Genomic DNA, 19,073 nt, shown 5'->3' on the forward strand with positions numbered 1-19,073 from the left:
ACCCGCACTAGTTTCCCGACTGTGGAGCTCTGGTGCTTTGGTGCAGAGGCGGGGCAGTCGCGGGCTATGTGCCCCGCTTCTCCACGGCGGTAGCATGGGTCGTTGAACCGGCGTTCCCGGGACCAGTGGGTTGGTCGATGGCGGTCTGGTCGAGTTGGTGAAGGACGAGCCTGGCAGACGACCCTTCCTTCGACTTCCCCCTCCTCATCGCTGACGTTGGCCTGGCACACCCGGGGGCCTGGTTGTTTGAATGGGGTCATCACAGCCTCCACCCTCTCTGCCTCCTCCAGCGCAGCACTGAGGGCGATCGGTGCCTTGATGCGGAGATGTTCTTTCAGTCTCTCTGGTGTGAGGCCATGGATGAAGGCACCTAGGGCTAGCTCCTCACGAGCTGCTTCCTCAAACATGGGGTAGCCACGACATGCATAGAACCGCACATCTGCGGCATAAGTACCCAGCATCTCGCCCTCTTGGCGGCACCGGCGGGTCAGCTGGTCTTGCATGCTGTCCGTTGAGACCCGTTGACCAAAACGCCGTTCCAATGCAGCTGCCAGCATCGCATAGTCTTGTCGCTCGGTGGGCGTAAGGTCGGGCAACACCTGCAGCGCCTTCCACTCAAGTGCTAGGGCAACGTGGGCAGCAGTGTCTTGGTTGCTCCAATTGTTATTCACTGCCGCCAGCCCAACTTGAGCAAGGTATGCCTCCAGGGTTGTGATGCCAGCGTGTTGTGGGAGCTTGAAGGTGGTCCGTGGTGCTGGGATGGCGATGGGCATGATAGCAGCAGCGGTCGACCCTTCGGTGACGCCGATCAGCGGCGAGCTCTCGGCGGCGGCGGTCAGCGACGCCCTCTCGGCGGCGGGGGTCAGCGACACCCTCTCGGCAACGGTCAGCGGTGAGCTCTCAGCTCTGGTCAGCAGTGGCAGTCTCTCTGCGTCGGTCTCTCGGCGGCGGTTAGTGACGTCTACTTCAGCGCCCACCTGACCATGAAGCCTGACAGCTGCGCTCGCTTCCGCGGCTGGCACACGTCTTACATGGCGGGGGGGAGCACTGGCACCGTCGGGTCGATCACTCTCCTCCGCGGGAAGATCTTCGCCGAGACGCTGAAGAAGAACTTCAATCTCGCGAAGTTTCTTAGCGAAATAGCTTCTCGACGTCGCCATCTTCGTAAGGGTTAATTTTTATAATATCCCACTTCTAACACCAATGTGGCGATCGTGAGAAGCAGATGCTTAATAGTAGTGATGGCAGTACGACACTGAAGCTTCGATATGTGCTTCAAACCCTGAACAACAATTCCATAGAACCACTGCTTCAAAGCTTGCTTTGGTGCGAAAAAAATCACGTGACATATGACGTCCGAAGCAGCAACTGCTTCATTGCCTGAATGAATCACCTGACTGGTTCGCGGTCCAATCAGGTGATTCACTGGCACTGCCTCGTCTCGATTCTGACAGGTGACAGGTTGCGACAGTTTTGAATTTGAGCGCCTCAACACTTTATAACCGCTCTAAACAATGCACAATTTGTGGGTTGTCGTAGCAGGTGCGTTGTTGGTATTGCGTTTGTATTGGATTATTATGGAGCCAGCCAGGAAGAGAGGTGGTTCTGACATGTGGGAACACTTCAATCTGATCGCTCCTGATAAGGTAGGTGTGCTGGCTGTTTAATATGTAACGTAGAAAAAGTAAAGTAACTTATACAACAGTAACTGTCAGTACAGTCCTATAGTTATGGTCTATCTCAAGTCTATATTAAGTAGCATTACAGTAAAATGATGTATATGATTAGTGTAGCCATTAGGCTACAGCTTTATAGACTCAAATTGCATTTTTATTTACAAATGGCTTTCTCTACAGGTCCGGTGCTTGGTGTGTTCAACTGAACTGAAGTATCATGGGAATACTTCCTCCATGATTAGGCACTTCACTGCCAAGCACGGAGCTGCTGTTAACCAGGGGAACACAAATCAAGGTAGGCTATATGTATTATATTGTTATTAACTAGACACACTAACACAATATGATATGACTGTATTCCATGACTCATAGGCCTGCTTCATTTAAATGCAATTTCACATAAATCCTTTTCTTTTATTCATTTTCTTTTTCTTTCTTCATGTTTTTATTTATTTGTCTTAGTGGACCGGAAGCGAGAGCTAGATGAGGCTCTTGTGAATATGGTGGTGAAAGACTCGCAGCCTTTTTCCATCGTGGATGACTGTGGCTTCAAGGAGTTTGTGGCATTGCTTGATCCCACATACACTCTTCCATCCAGACGGGCTCTAAAGAACATGGTGGTCCAGAGACACGAGGAGGAGAAGACCAAGGCCAAGGCTGTCATGCAGAGGGTAGAGGCTGTGAGCCTGACTGCTGATATGTGGACCTCCATTAATATGGATGCATATCTAGCAGTGACCTGCCATTATGTGGATGACTCTGCGAAGCTGGCCACAGTGCTTTTGGGAGTGCTGCCTTTCCCTGAAGCTCATACAGCTGGTAACATCACTGCTGCAACGAGGTCTGTCATGGAGGAATGGGGCATTGAAGGCAAAGTGACCTCGATTGTGACAGATGCAGGAGCTAATATGGTTGCCTCTGTCAGAAGTTTAAATCTAAGACATGCACTTTGCTTTGCTCATTCACTAAATTTAGTGGTGAAGAAGTCTCTTGATGCAACTCCTGGCCTAGAAGACCTACGCACAAGGGCATGAAAAGTAGTCACATTTTTCAAAACCAGCACAACAGCAAAAGAGAAGCTCAGAGAAGTGCAGGAGCAGATGAATCGTCCAGTGATGAAGCTTATTCAGGAGGTGGACACACGCTGGAACAGCACCTTCCTCATGCTACAACGCCTTTTCGAAGAGAGACAGTCAATGGGGGCAGCTCTTGCAATGCTGAGAACAGACGTGAGACCTCTGTCCTCTGAGGACTATGAAACAGCTGCTGCATGCCTGCAATTGCTTGGCCCCTTTTACCAGGCAACAGTAGAACTGTCCGAGGAGAAGAGAGTCTCAGGGTCAAAGGTTATCCCAATGACAAAAATGTTAATGTTATACTTGTATGAAACAATGGGGAAAAGAAGCCACAACACAGCTAAACTGCTGGGACAGAACTTGGTGTCACTGATGCTAAACAAGTTTGACACTATGGAGAACCAAACAGCACTGACCCTTTCAACACTGCTGGATCCTAGATTCAAAACCATTGGATTCTACAATCAAGCACAGGCACAGGCATCAGTAAAACGACTGACAGCACAATGCTCACAATTGATAAGATACACACCACCTGACACACCTACAGAAGAACAGCCCTCCACATCAGCTCAACCAGCACCAGCAAATGTTGAAAATCCATCATCCACAGGTAATGTTATAAATAGTTAATTGATAAAATGCAGGACAAAATAAGTACAAGTAAAAAAGGATACAAATTGAAACCTTTCAGTACTGATGATTACCGTCATGTTTGTCTTTCAGAAATTAACCTTTGGGCAACTCTGGACAGAGATGCTTCTGAATCAAGGAGGGCAAGGAATGCCACAGCGGATGCTATAGTGGAGGTGCAGCGGTACATGACTGATCCACTGCTGGAAAGATCAGAAGACCCACTGGCTTACTGGCTGAACCATCAAAATGTGTACCCTCATCTGTTTAAATTAGCAAAACAATTTTTATGGACGCCAGCATCATCGGTTCCTTGTGAGCTCAAAAGTTGTGAGCAAAAAAACGGCTCAATCCAAAAACTGTTGAAAAAATAATGTACCTCTATAAAAATCTTTGAGTGTTCCCCATCCCACATAATCACCCCCTGCCATAGTTACACAAGCACACCCAACCTATGCCATATTTTCCCCAGCACTCTCTCCTCAATAACACAATAAACACATTCATCAATCTTTATTTGTAAATAGAACATGATATTCAGTCTTAGTGTGTGTGCATCAAATAATTTTCAAAGCAAAGATACTTTAAATCCAAGGGTGATCAAAGCAAAGACGCTTCAGAACAAAAGATCTTTTCTACAAAAGTAAAGTAGTTTCTCCAACACTGCTCATTGAGGTGTGTGTGTGTGCACACACGTGCAAAATTAAAAGCCTTCTGTCCACCAACTAGCCTGCCTAATTTGACTACAGCCTTGACCTCCAGGAGAGGTCACTGTAACTGAAGCTTCAAGTAATGAACCCAATTTCAAAACAATTGGCTCAATGCTTCATTTGCCTATCATTACTTAATAGCTTTTAGTGAGTTTATTGTAATTTATACAACAGTACACAAAAGACTTAACCAACAAAACTAACATTGGGCCACTAAAACCAACAACACTGTAGCCTACGGTTTTGCCTCGAACATTCACATTGCAAGGCATGATGGGAACACAGCAGCAGCCAATAGCAGTAGCCTAAACAATAGAACAACAATAGCCCCGCCCATTATGTTCGCGCTACATTATGTTCATATACTGTTGGTGGCTATTATGTGGCTATTTGTTCTCAGTATGGTATATACTGTATATTCCAGCTCTGTCATATCAACTTTGCTAATTATCAGGTGATGGAATGTGGTCTATTTGCACAGCCATGCGGAAGAATATCACGCCACGGCGCCAGCTGGCTACATATAAAGCATCAAACATAATTGATAGTCATTTTTTAATTAACATCTTTCAAAAAGAGTGATGGGGAATGATTATTGGTTGGTGTTGTTATTGATCGAATGTGAAATGATCCTTCAAGACACTACGTAAACTCCAGGCATTTTGTCTTTCTCTGGCTGCTGCACCTTTTTGAACCGCTGGGGCCGCTGGAGCTCGGCCCCTTGACTCAACGGAGAGGCAGAGAGGCCGAACGGGACTGGCTCCACTACCATAGAAAACAGTAGCACTGAGCCAGCCAGCTGCGAAAACAGCATATTTTATGCATTTCAGCGCCATTTGCTGGTGGGTCCGGTCCCCACCGGCCTTGAATGACGAAATGCCACTGACGAAACAGCCTGCGGTCAAATGTGCAGACAAATCCGTTGGCTCTATGCGCCACCTTGCAAACCCCATGCACAATTTTTCTCCTTCCTTATAACAAGCAATCAGGTTACTCACAGTTTTCCAAATGTCTGTAATCAGGGCGAATTTGTCCATCTCCCTGCGCGTAGATGTCATGCCCTTATCAACCAGACACACATACCTCTAGGCTATTGTAGCCTACATACACAGACATGATTGTTGCAGACTGTTGTTGAGCGAGGAGCAAGATCCCAAAGCATTTCACTGTCAATTACGGCTGTATGCGATGTACGTGACAAATACAAATGAGGTGGAGAACATATGGTAGTTCTAATAGACTGCAAGCAAAATTATGGCTTGAGTAAAACAAAGGTAATAAGTTGTTTCGAAATATGGTTGTAGTACGTGCTGCGCAGGCTTCTTTTCACATGTATTCGCTTCGATCATGCAAATAATTATAGTCTGTCTGTCTATGTTCCTGATATCGCCATTACGATATCATATACCCACCAGACACATGCACACACGGGAGAGTTTGTTGGCCGCATACATTATGTACATCATTACGCATTGACGTCCCACTTTCGGTATTGTTATTGAAGGACTCAAAGTGATAAATAATGAAGGATCAGACGGTGGAACTTCAGAGTACAAGATTATGTTTTTATTGACAAGACAAAACAGACACAAAAGCAGCAGCAGACAAGACAGGTGCCTGGGATAAAGTTCTAGATCAGCCATTTCTCAAAGTATAATTCTCCTGTACATTCACAGTTACAGTATATCTGGTTCTACGTCAAATTTAGCGTTGCACTGATTGGTATTTTCTTATCAGAGGAATCAAAATCAGCCATTAGAACACCATAACAGAGGAGGTATCATAGGATGCTCATAGAAAACAAATAGTGCTGTCACTGGGCCTGGGGTTCCGGAGGAGGAGTTACTGAATAATTTCATCACAGATATCAGATCAGGATAAAACATTTGTAATTAAATTGCCTCTTTGTCTTCCTATTTATCTTGTTAGCATAGAGTTGGACAACAGACTGCTCACAAATTCACAGTGCTGCGATATAGGTGCTCCTCAAGGAAGTCAAGGGTCTTCTGCCAGGAGTCTTCCTGTGCATAACTGTGTGGCACTGTCTCTCCTCCCCAAAGAACCACCACTGCAATTCAAACAAGTTGGGAAAACCATGTTTAGACACCATGTTGTTCAGTAAAAAGAGCAATCTGGGATTCAAACAACAACAAGCGGTAAGCCACTTCATGGTAATGGGGAGTAAACAGCTGAGATATGAGGCTGGAGCATCATAACTTCTAGATGCAAGGACTGACCATCCATGAGATAAAAAATGATATATATCTTTTTTTTTTAAAAAGGCTTGATTGCCTAAACAACGAATTAGTTCAGAATATGAGACCATATGCGTAGAGTTCTTTGCAAATAGCTTTTTAGTTGTGAAAGACTGTAGTGTTTGGGAGACCAGGGCTAGAACTTTCAATGCTAGATTGTCATAGTGCTCTTAATTAAGACTCTGGAGGGGCTATGAGGTGATTTTACTTTCAAATTGTGTAGTAGTTGTTTGTTACAAGTAACTTGTTGTTTGTCACCAAGAATAAAAAGTAAATCTTACTGTTCTGGGTATCCATAAATTAAGATTTTTTTGGATAGAGGGAGAAAAGAGCAGCACTAAGGTGATTAGTGGCACTTGACCACTTCTTAATATCACATTCATTATCTCTAGCACCATACAGTACCAGTGTTTACACGTGGAAACGGCAATGTTCTACATTATGGGGTCAAAGGATAAGAAGAAAACGTTGTTGGAAAACTCCTCAGAATTATGTCATTGATGATGTGATTTGAATTAATATGATGTTTAAAAGGTGGTCAAGTGCCCCTTTTAAACATTAAACTATAATCAATCCGTTAAGACCGGTCTCAACCTTTTTCTTTGAGGTAAAATGTTGGTCTGGTCCAGACCAGTGACCTCAACAGAGGCACCCTCCACGGCCTTCCCCCCCTCCCCTGGCCTCTCCCCTGGCCCCTCCGGGCAGGCTCCTACCCTGGCCCCTCCGGACAGGCCCCTCCCAGGACTGAGGACCGCAGTTCAGTTGCACATGGGAACGCGACCCAAATCCTTCAGGAGGAAATATCCTCTATGTTGGCCAAGGGCACTATCCAGTTGGTTCCCGAGGCAGAATCCCAAATTGGGTTCTACAGCCGGTACTTTGTGGTTCGGGGGGTCTGCACGGCCCATACTGGACCTACGGCATGTCAACAGCCACCTGTAGACCTATTGGTTTCGCATGCTTACGCACAAGGCCTTGTTGGAAGCCATTTGCCCGGGCATCTTCAACAGTCAACCTCAAAGATGTAGGTCCACATCGAGGTTTGTCAGGCCCACAGACGGTTTCTGAGATTCGCCCAGTTGGGAGTATCTTACAAGTACCTGACTCCATTCGGTCTGTCAATGGCCCTAAGGAAATTCACGAAGAGTGTTGAAGCCACCATTGCCCCCCTTCTGGGGAGAGGCATTCGGACTCTCACATATATCAAAGATTGGCTCGTATGCACAGACTAAGAGGTACAGCCAGCACATCAATCACCAAGGACGAACTTTCAGTGGTACAGAGTTTGTTGATGTGAAGCAGCTAATATTCGTTGTCCCTCTGGGCCACTCATCTGCCACGAAAGCTGAACACAGGAGCAGACTTACTGTTGTGGGTAGGATACTTTCCATGGGAATAGTGATTATACCCGCATGTCATCCAAGAGGTTGGAGACTGTATGGCATGGCAACCGTGTTTGCATTGTGCAATGTCTGTTATTATTCGCAATCATAGATCACTGCATTCCACTAGGTACATACACAGCAGTACAGGGCTACAGGAGTAGGGACCAACTGTTCACTCTCACTCTGTCAAGTGGAGGGAAGGCATACAGTCCTGTATGCCTTCCCTGAACAGTTGGTCCCTACTCCTGTAGCCCTGAATTGGCCTGGAAAACCTTGGAGGTCATAGATATCTCAACTGCTCTACGTACTCCATTGGAAACTCCCATTGCGCAGGGACTTATTGGACCAAGCGCAGGGCCAATGTTTCCATCCTCATCCCGAGCTGATGGATCTGTGGGATTGGCCCGTGATGGGTCCAACCTAGGCCCAATCCACCAGAGGCCTTACGACCTAAAATGGAGGCTATTTGAGGTGTGGTGTGAGAGCCGCGAGATTGTGCCCTTTCAGAGCCCTATCTTTGAGATCTTCTCCCTCTTACAGGACCTGCTCGGTAAAGCCTTCTCTTTGGTGAAGACCTAGTAGAACGACTACAGGGGCCCACCCCCTTGTCTGTCGTTTCATGAAGAGAGTACAACGTCTTCATCCGGTCATCCGGAGGTGCTCACTAGTAACTGCTTCAACCTCTTCAGACTGTTAATGTAAAGACGCTGTCTTATAAGGCCACAGCCAGCCTCTACACAGTGCCTCTCCCATTGAATTGTGGCGGCCATTGTTGAGGTTTACAATTCTAGGGGATTGCAGCGCCCTGTGGGGATCCGGACACACCCGCACTCCACTCGCAGGTTGGCGGTGTCCTGGACCCTGTTTAAGGGTGTCTCTGTTTTGGAGATATGTGCTGCTGCCAGCTGGGCTTCTCCACATATCTTTCAAAGGTTTTACAGCCTAGGCGTGACTGTGCCCTCTGCACATACCATCCTTAGTGCTGGTTTGGAGACTACAAGATATAGAAGGGATACATTCTTGGATCCGTACAGGTTTCCAGTTTGGACCAGGCAATCAGGAGTGCATGTCCCATAGTGAGGGGTCTCCCTCATCTCCTTCAGAGAACCTGCTACTGCAACTGCTATGGAACTTTCAGAACTCTTGAATAAAAACAACAGTATCCATCTATCAATCTATCGAACCTTCTCTCATCTATCTATCTATAGATCTATCTCTTTAACTATATATCATCTATCAATTCTTCCATCCAACCAACCAACAGGCCAACCAACCAACCATTCATCCATCCATCCATCCAACCTAACTTTATCGACTACCATAATAACACTCTCACTTTCTTTCAACTACCCAGCAAATCTATCTATCATTCAAACCTCTGGGGTTAGTCAGATGTGTGACATAATATGTGCAGGCATAAGAGAGCTATCAATGTCAAGTACTGATTCTAGGCTTTGCATTTGCCTTTGGAGTCTGCTATTGGTGTGTGTAAACATGAGGATCATGTTGACATTTTGATTTGCTGTTGGGATTTAGATTTAACTCTTCATGATCATGGTGCTTGAGGAATGTTGACATTAACTTACTGCATCTGTCCACACTGTAGCTACTTTAGGTATTATTAGGCCTGCATTTTACATGGATTACCCATTATGAAATTATAGTGCACAACATGTTACACAGGCTACATTGTTGCTAACTACAGTAGCATCCATCAAGTTTTGTATGGTATTTTTGGGAAGCAGTGTGTAATGTCATTCCTGAATTAGCTAGCGGTGCATCACGATCTTGCTACACTGTAGAGACAGTGAGCTGAGAACAAAGCATAGTCAGCTAACTACCACATTGCTTGTCCCCCACGATGAAATCGGGGAGAGGACTATGAATCGGTCTCTGTCCGTTCGTTTGTATGCTTTATTTTACGACACTACTGGGACAATTTTTGGCAAAACAGGGTAAATGATGCATCTTGCCACAAAAATCCAGTGTTAGGAGTTTCGAGGTGGTACAGATTAATCTTGTGACGGTGCAGCTAAAAAGTGTTGGTATCATTAAAAATAGGGTGCATAGAGGAGAGTACAACCCTTTTTAGACCGCACTTTTTTTTGCCCAGTTGACTGTTTTCAAATAATGTCAGATCCTTGAAAATTAATCAAATAAGCACTACAAGCTCCGGTAACTTTTCAACCTACCTCAAATCCATTAACAATCCATTGACAACTCTGGACTGCTTTACAAAACTGTAAGACGCAAGCTGGGGGACAACATGTTTACTGTACACTTAACGTAACACTTGTTTTAAGTGTTTTAAGCTTGTTTTAAGCTTTGGTTACTGGGTATTACACTACGTTGCTAGCTAGCGTCCTGGTGGTAGCCACATTGTTATTGTTGATGCTGATGGATTTTAAAGAAAACTGCCACACATTCAGTCTTCTAGACATACACCTGCACTGCTTCATGTAAGTACCACATTTTCTAACCCCAACCCTAATAAAATGCTAAAATAAACTACCAAATGTTCACACAATATGTTTTAATGAAAACAACTGAATGGATCTCTATGAAATTTGGCCTATATTTAGTCTGTCACCACTCCAGTAGAAATGCCAAACGGCTTTGAGAAATATTCAGTAATGGCAGGGAGAAATTACGATGTAAAACAGCCTTTTTCAATGCGATGTCCAAGCAACTCAAAATATTGTGACACGCTATCCTGTGTCTCTATAACATGGCATATCAGGAGTTCTTTACACCGAGTCAAACTAAATTCAAGGTATTGTTACGATATCATGACCACTCAGCGAACATGTGTGTCAATCAACAGTGAACAAAGCAGTTTATCACAAAATCTGTGAGGACATGAAGATATGTCCGATTAGCAAACAAAAAGCTCATAACCAGAACCCCACTTCGTAAACAGATAGAGAAAGACACACACACACAAAATTAACCTACACTTCTTTCTTGTCTGAGCCACCACAAAGTTGCTGGCTCGGATGTGTGGGCTGTAAGGAGGCTCAATCAGGTGACCGGTCTTTTGATAGGACAGGGTGGTCAATAGGTTACTGTTCCCTGCTCTCTCCATCATCTGCTTCATCTAAGGACATGAGAAAAGCATTAGAACAGTTGCCAGTGTCTATTTAACAAAGTCTAAGACATCTAAGACATTTAGCTTTTACTGAAAAGCATTAGAAATGTTCTGCTAATGAAAAGGCATGGGGCTCAGTTCTGGCCAAATAACCACACATAATGTATCAACTGAACTCAATTTAATGTCATGAGCTAAAACACTGTTTTGTTTTGCACTCAAATCGACATCATATTGCATGGATTTGATTTACTTCCCCAATGATTTGTGTTCATTCTATTTCATTCATTACATTTTTTTTGTTACTGCCGGTGTGGGACACTGGAACCAGCACAGAACTGGAATAACATGACAATTTAGAAATCAGTGCAAGTAGTACTTTGTGTCTGTGCTAAGAATATTCAAATTGACTACTGTCCTACATCATATCTCTTTGTTACTATTTCAGGATGGATTGCAATGGCAGACAAATTGTGGACAAAAACACTCACATCCTCTGCTGACTCTGAGGCGGGCCAGTTCTGGTCATCCTCGCCCACGATCAGTAGAACAGGACATTGGAGTCGTCCAACCTGATGGTGACACAGCAACAGAGGAATGAAGTTTACGTAAGTTCAGACAGGACACTTTAAGTTGAACGGCGTAGCCGGGTGCCGAGAGATGGACAGCTGATTCACACGTATGCAAACATCATCACATGTCTCAGGGAAAAGGCTTAAAAGAGCAGAGTATGCAATACATGGTTAAACAGTGTAACGCCACAGAGAGCCATTGTTAAAAGTTTATGGATAAACATCTTGCTTCATTCACATGTTTTCTTTCTCTCTCCTTATAGAGTTACATCATTTGTGGAGGAAGACATGTTTACTGTACACTTGTTAACTATGGCACTGTTATGGTGGATGCAGGGTGTTGTCCGACATGCACTAGTCCTTGCTGTGGGGGTCTTAACAACCTTGGTTCAGAGCACCGTGCAAATGATTATCCTGCTGAAGGTGCCTGGAGGCTGGCCTGCCAACATGCCTTGCCCCCCTTCAGCTATGGTTAGACTCTAGACTAAAGACGTCCTGTATGTCCAAGGCTGCTCTATACATGTGAATGGGGCGGCAAAGACGACAGAACTACAGCCTCTTAAGGCTCAGATGGCAGGCTTCTGTCAGCTGCGGTGCATGATTCCTGTAGTTTATATGTTCAGGAAGTCCTCTATAAGTCTCCTCAAGGGATTAAGGAAACACAATTTAGCAATGGTAAAAGTTCTAACCCTAACCCTAAGAAGAGGGTGTTTAAGTTGCTATGTTGATTCAGTCACTGTGTAGCTTTTCTAGGTGTTTCTCACAGATCCTAAGGCGTGGTGAATACACTATTGGTGATTATTCTTCAATCCTTATGATTATCACACTCTCTGATTTGGAAATGGACAAGCATTTGTTTACATCGCTGTCAAACACTTAGTTTGATAGAGGTAGCAGAGGAACTCTTTTGTAATTCTCAAGTAATAGGTATTTGCTATTTGCCATGCGGACGATGCCTACCAACCAGATGCTGGTTCGCGCACATATTTTGTTTTTATAGGGTCTCTGGTTTGCATAGGAAACAATTATACACTGTGTGGATTAGGCTGAGAAAAAGGCTTTCAACCCACATCCACTTTCTTGGTGGGGTCTGTAGGAATGGGTAGGAGAAGATCACGCCAGATCACTCGATTCTCCTCATCATAGCGAGTGTTCCTGACATTCCTAGGTAGAGACACAGACAGAAAATACATTATGATAGATGCATGAAGCAGACCTGGGTTGAAAAGTATTACTAAGTAAAACTTTGGCAGTTTGGTTGAGCCTGGTCAGATTTGCACAATTTCATTGGTTCCATCATGCACGGAACAGTCAACCAATCACAGCAAAGTATTTGTAATACTATTTGAACCCAGATCTGTTATGTTATCATATGAGGACAAAATAAGTGGTACATACTTATTTATCTCAGCAAAGACATCAGAAAGGGATCCTTTGACTGGCTGGACATGACTGCCACTCACACAGACCAAACACCTGGGCTGAGGAGAGGACGGGGAGGTTACACTAACCAAAAATAAGGAAAAGACGTGCTTGACTCTGAATAAAGATCAGTTTTTTGTTTTAATATGCTTTTAGGGCATTTATGCTTTATTGGGATAGAGACAGTAGAGATAAGTAAATAATACTAGTAAATAATACTGCCAGCACTCTCAAATAGAAAAATAAATAATGCTTCAATGCATCAGCATAATGCACTGTGGGCTCATTTCGGCATCAATGTTACACTTACCGACTCACAGACACACACACACAGTTTTTATCAAGCAGAACAGTGTGAGGTGTGAGCTCTGTCCAACCTGAATCACAGTTGAGTATGCAGCTATTCCCAAAGCTACTGAGGTTCCAAAGGACAGGCCCAGTATGGCAACCCTGTCCCCACACACCTGAGGGTGCTGTTTCAGAAAAGTGAATGCAGCCTACAGTACAAAAACACAACATTAATAATCCATGTCTGGAGTTAACTACTCATATCAGTTTGTATGAGCACATTTTCCAACTTCAGTCCATGTTATGATATGTCGTACGTAATTAATGGATACAAAGCTTATTCACTAACTGTATGAAGTGATATAGCAAAAAAAATGTGTTGAATTTTGTCTCATTCCTACGGGTATAATTTTCATATGAATGCAAATGCTAGTGCATAATGCTCTAGTGCACCAAAGTTCAAACTTCTATTTTTACAGCATACTATAAAGATAAGTGTACACATATAGTCCCACACCAATCCCTACACTAGAGTTTGAATTCAATGCATAGTTTGGACCATGAATTGTTTGATGAAAAGGTCAATGAACCTTTAAATAGGGATTGTAAGTTTAATAGCTTATGCCCTACACCTACCAACATGAGAGAGTAAAGGACACCACAGCCTCATTAACCTGTGCCTCCATAAGTAAAACATTTGGATAACTCAAGATTGTGAAAGTGGCTTCTAAAATTGTAGAAGTATTTTGAACCCGATAACATTTGAATTGAAAAAGTATTGTGACACATCTTAGACATTTTATAATAGGTGAAGCCTGATGAATATACAACTATGGTTATTATGACCGCACTGAGGTATCAGTAAAAATACACTTGGACGAACAAAAATTCTTGATACCTCAAAGTACTCGTGCCCCACGTGAGTGGTCGAGCCCCCCATTGTTCTGGGCGTCATGTACTCCAGCGCTAGAGAGACATAGCCACGGGAGGCCAGGAGGGCAGAGCGATACTCCACCAGACCTCCACCCCCGCCCCACAAGTCCAACAGGGCAGGAAAGGGTCCGGGTCCTTTTGAAAAGCAAATATCATGGTCATAGTAGTCTTACCTGGGCAATAGTCTTACCTGGGCAATGACGGCACTCCGCTGCATGTCGTGCCTAACAACTCCCCCTACCCTTGACAATATTGACGATAAATCACAGCCTCTTCGGCATTATTGCTTGATTATATATGACATGACATTATACCATGACATGTGCTACCTGGTGGCAGGAAGAGGGTCCCTGTGACTCCCTCTGTGATGTCAACCCTGCGGACTCCAGGGGCCATGTACCAGCGCTCTGTGACCACACTTGCCAATGCTGCCTGCTCCCTGAACCCCTGACTCAGGTGTCCTTTATACACAGAGATGTGCATCAGCATCGGAGTGTGGACCTCCTTCTTCCTCAATCTAAAGTGATAGGAGAGAGTATTTCATCCCGCTGGTCTGGTGACAAAAAGCTTCTGGAGCACAGCATTACCATTATAATAGGCTATGGACAGAGTTTACCTGAGACCAGTTCTACTGCCAGGTATGGGTCTCATGCTCCACAACAGACCCATGGGTTCAACGCCATCATATGTTCCTCCCAAACTTGCATCATGGGAAGCTACAGATGTGTAAACAAATTACGTGAGGTGGCTGTAAACTGTGGATCAGAAATGAACTTGTAATTGTATTGATGACAGCTGCAGTGCAAGCAAACTTTAAACATTTATTTCAACGTTCCTCACTCAAACAATGCTTAATGGTGGGACCATACGTACCGTTTACTACGCCTGTAGCATCACTAACATAGTGACCAAATGCGTCCCAATAGTCGCCGTCATCTGAGTGGATCAGAGCGTGAACGGTGATCTTTTGTATCGGAGACAAGTTCTGAACCAATACCGTGAACCTCTCATCCACGAGTCCTCTACACGGGGAAACCACAATCATAGGGCTCGGACCTCTTTCTGCCATCCTGTCAACCAAGATAGATGAAACTTTGGAGAAAAAAAAAGTAGATGATCTAGTAGGTGCGTGTTAAAGGTTGCAATAGCTTCTTTAAAACAAAACAAAAACAGTAGCATATGTCTTTCTTAAATTCGTTTAAAATGTATTATAGTTCTAAAGCGACCCAAATGTTCCTGTCTGTTTACTTCAAATGAATTTGACATTCGTATCAAAGTTCGCAACGTTGGTATTCGTATCAAAGTTCAGGGCGCTGGACAACGGGAAATGGTAGCAGCCAGGCGAAGGTACTTTGTAAACATTGTCCGAGATAGTGTATATTGCAGTATGGACAAAACGGTGATGGTTCACAAAATGTATTAGCAATATCACATTATTTTGTAAGTGATCGTTGTATTACACAAAATCCCAAAGTGTATGGCCTACAGTCTCATTTTAGAGTTAAAACAAGGCTGTGCATGTTTTAAGGAGGAGCTCTAATCTGGAAATCCGGACCACTAGATGGGGCAATTTATCCAACAATCCATATACTGTACTGTAGATAAATAATGCTTTGCACAGAGGAGTTGCTGGAGATTTGGATTAATTAATTGTGTTATAGGCCTAGTCGTTCGCAAATGGTTACACATAGCTTAATTTACAGATAGTTTGGTGTATTAATCATTGATAAATAGCTCTAACTCATTGTGTGATAGTCATAGTCATATTGTATTTAACCATTATTTTTTAATTTAAATATTTAATAGCTGGGATGAGATGGCATGGGATTCCCTGAATCACTCTCTCTAAATCACTACAGAGATCATGTGATAGGGAATAAATGTTTATTTCTTATGTATAACCTATAAGTGTATAAACTATGCAGAAGGCGGTAAATTACATAATGTAACAATAATCAAACATGACTAGTAAACTTTGTATAAACCCTGTACAAACCAGAGTTACCTTTACATGATTGTAAAGACTGGTTAGGTTACCTTTATCCGAGAGCAGAGTGCCCCACACTCAAGTCTATTATCCCATTGCTTTGAGCCAGATGAATGACAGTGTGAAGACCACTACTAGCATAAATGTTAATGGAACTGTTCACAATGAATCTGAAGCCAACACTTGACCCATGTATTGTCCAAAATTACAGACAGGTATCCCTTCTTTAATTCTTATCTAAAACCCTTGAACGTGCTGTTTTTAACCAACTCTCGCACTATCTCTTCCAGAACAATCTCTTTGACCCACATCAATCTGGCTTCATGTCTGCTTACTCGACTGAAACTGCTATTCTTGCTGTTATGGAGGCCATCCACACTGCCAGAGCTTCCTCCCTCTCCTCTCTTCTGGACTTATCTGCTACGTTTGACACAGTAAGCTACCAGATCTTCGTTCCACCTTGAGCTGGGCATCTCAGGCTATACACTCTCCTGGTTTGTATCCTACCTGGCCGATCACTCTTACCAGGTAACGTGGTGAGGGTCGCTGTCCACATCACACACCTCACCATTGGTGTCCCCCATGGCTCTGTCCTAGGGCCCTTATTGTTGTATACCAAATATCTTGGCTCTGTAATTTCCTTACATGGTTTCTCTTACCACTGCTATGCTGACAACACTCAACTCTTTCTCTCTTCCCCTCTCTCTGACACACAGGTGGCGACACATGTCTCACAGACATCTCTGCCTGGATATCTACTCATCACCTCAAGCTCAATCTTGACAAGACGGAGCTGCTCTTTCTTCCTTTAAAAGCCTGCCTTCTCCATCACGGTTGAGAACTCCACTGTGTCTCCCTCCCAGACAGCCAAGAAACTTGGGGTGATCCTGGACTACCAACTGTCCTGTATGGCTAACATAACAGTGATGGCCTGATCCTATAGATTCTTCCTCTACAACATAGGAAGGATACTCTGGGACCATATATGTATACTGAAAAATGTATGCACTTGCTAAAAATAATAATAATAAGTCGCTTTGGATAAAAGCGTCACCTAAATGGCATATATTATACATACCCATTCCTTAAGTCCTGGTCCAGGCACTTGTCATCTCCTGACTACTGCAACTCATATCTGGCCAGGCCCCCCACCTCCGCTAGCATGACATTGTAGCATATCCTCATTAAAGGATGAGGCTATGTGTAATGATACTTGTCCTTCTACTGACAAAAATACCTCCTTTGTCCTATCTCGCCTGTGTGACACATGTACACCATCATTCATATTCCTATGTAAAAGCTTGTGCGTATAAGCACACCTGAACTGAGATACTTTTTTGGGGTTAAATGAGATGACCATTCCCTACAGTACTGCATATCGTGTAGCTCTGAAGTCTGATTTCACCCATTATTAGTGGTTAGTAGACTATCATCGACTAAGGAGAGTCTCTATACTATTATTTGTGTTGTTAGTGGTATTACAGTAGGCCTATACTATGCCAGAACTTTTTCTGACCACGTGTCCGGACTAGAATGCGGTAGTTATTAGTTATGTTCAGTAAACATCACTGGTCCTATGGAACTGTTCTTAACAGTAGATGGCGGTGTTAGCTAGGTTTTCCAATGAGTTTCTTTGGGGCTAGCGTTGGTGTTCTTGGATCAGTACATAACAGTAAACTGGGTCCGAAGAGAGGGGTCGATCAGGTCATTTGCAAGAGCTTTAACCCAAATTGATTGGTTGTCACAAGGTTATAACCTCCTCCATGTTTATATTGTCAGTGAGTTGGCCCTACATCAGGGATTGTGTGTGTGTGTGTGTGTGTGTGTGTGTGTGTGTGTGTGTGTGTGTGTGTGTGTGTGTGTGTGTGTGTGTGTGTGTGTGTGTGTGTGTGTGTGTGTGTGTGTGTGTGCGTGCGTGCGTGCGTGCGTGCGTGCGTGCGTGCGTGCGTGTGTGTGGGGTAGTGTTTATTCATTTGTATTTGTGTCTGACTTGAATACATGTACGTATGTGTGCGTGTGTATGATACCTTTGTTGTTACGTCGACTTTTCGCATATGTGCACGTACGTGAATAATAGAGATACTCTCTTACTCTTCTTTTTTCGTTCCCTCTGAATTTATAGTATGTAATCCATATTTAATCTAACCCTCAAACAAAAACACAGGCATTAAAATAACATAATCAAAACCAAAGAGACCCTACACACCCATCCAGTCCCACTGTACAGTATGACGATTTCTGTATACACTAGCTACATACACTTGGAAAGGCTGGAGAATGCCGATATGTGGCCTATGTTGCTGATGTGGACATTCCTGGTGGATAGAGTAAGCCAGTGCAATGGAAAAGAATCACAAATATGGAGCAGAGACAACAGGGGATGAGATAATCCACATATTGCGAGCAACCCGTCCCCCTGCACTCTCTCCGCCCTATTGCTCCCATCTGACATTCCGATGCAAAGCGCACTGTTATTCCAGGCTGGTAAACAGGGGCGAGCAAAGTGACGCCAACGGGAAGAGCTCTGGACTGGATCAAGCGTGCGGTTGCGTGTGGAGTTGGTGATGTCATTGTGGTTGTTTGGAGGGGCGGTGATGGTAGGAGGTACAAGGATAAGGGCGTACTGGGGCAAGAGCTTGGAGATAGCTTGTGTCTGCTGTTGGATAGTGAGTTGGTTGTCATGGTCAAGCAGATGGGAAAAGCACCCCCCCGGACTCAAAGTGATTGTATACGGATGTGTCCCAATTTGCTTAACTCACTAACTGCCAAATAATTCCGGAACACTCACCACCTAGAGTGCTAAGTGTTGTATGTGGTATTTACCTAGCAACAATGCCTTGATTGGCTACAAAATGAAGCATCATAATTCATGAATTCATAATTCATAATTCAATGAATAAAGTCACCCTTGGCACTCTAGAATGTTGACAATTTGGGCGACCCTTGGTACTGAATGAGTTAAACAGTGTACTTTCCTTCTTCTATTTGTTTGTGACAAGTCGGTTTCAATCTTATTGCTCGACTAATAAAGACCGTTAAATGGTCATT

General features: G+C 43.9%; 1 protein-coding gene across 2 annotated transcripts; it reads right to left on the minus strand.

The window, feature by feature from the left end:
- Positions 1-5,676: 5,676 nt before the first annotated feature.
- LOC310802660 (acyl-coenzyme A thioesterase 3-like) lies at positions 5,677-15,232 on the minus strand. 2 transcript variants are annotated; one of them, XM_083667149.1, is made up of 10 exons: positions 14,912-15,232; positions 14,655-14,754; positions 14,368-14,555; positions 14,004-14,173; positions 13,195-13,314; positions 12,794-12,876; positions 12,466-12,559; positions 11,315-11,395; positions 10,691-10,832; positions 5,677-6,163 (listed from the first exon to the last, which is right to left on the minus strand). In XM_083667149.1, exons 1-10 carry the CDS (start codon positions 15,105-15,107, stop codon positions 6,048-6,050), a joined length of 1,290 nt encoding a protein of 429 aa, XP_083523275.1. In that variant the 5' UTR covers positions 15,108-15,232; the 3' UTR covers positions 5,677-6,047. The 2 variants fall into 2 exon arrangements, with proteins under 2 accessions (XP_083523275.1, XP_083523276.1); XM_083667150.1 differs by having other exon boundaries at positions 14,655-14,793; positions 14,912-14,952.
- Between the last annotated feature and the right edge of the window lie 3,841 nt (positions 15,233-19,073).

This window comes from Argentina silus (genome assembly GCF_951799395.1).
Source record: "Argentina silus genome assembly, chromosome: 3".
In the NCBI taxonomy this organism is placed as follows: Eukaryota; Metazoa; Chordata; class Actinopteri; order Argentiniformes; family Argentinidae; genus Argentina; species Argentina silus.

Coding starts and splice junctions, on each gene's coding strand:
- LOC310802660 (XM_083667149.1), bottom strand. CDS start 15,107: ATGGCAGAAAGAGGTCCGAGCCCTATGATTGTGGTTTCCCCGTGTAGA. Junction 13,315..14,003: donor TGGGGCACGAGTACTTTGAG/GTATCAAGAATT, acceptor TTTGTACTGTAG/GCTGCATTCACTTTTCTGAA. Junction 10,833..11,314: donor CCTCAGAGTCAGCAGAGGAT/GTGAGTGTTTTT, acceptor TCATGTCCTTAG/ATGAAGCAGATGATGGAGAG.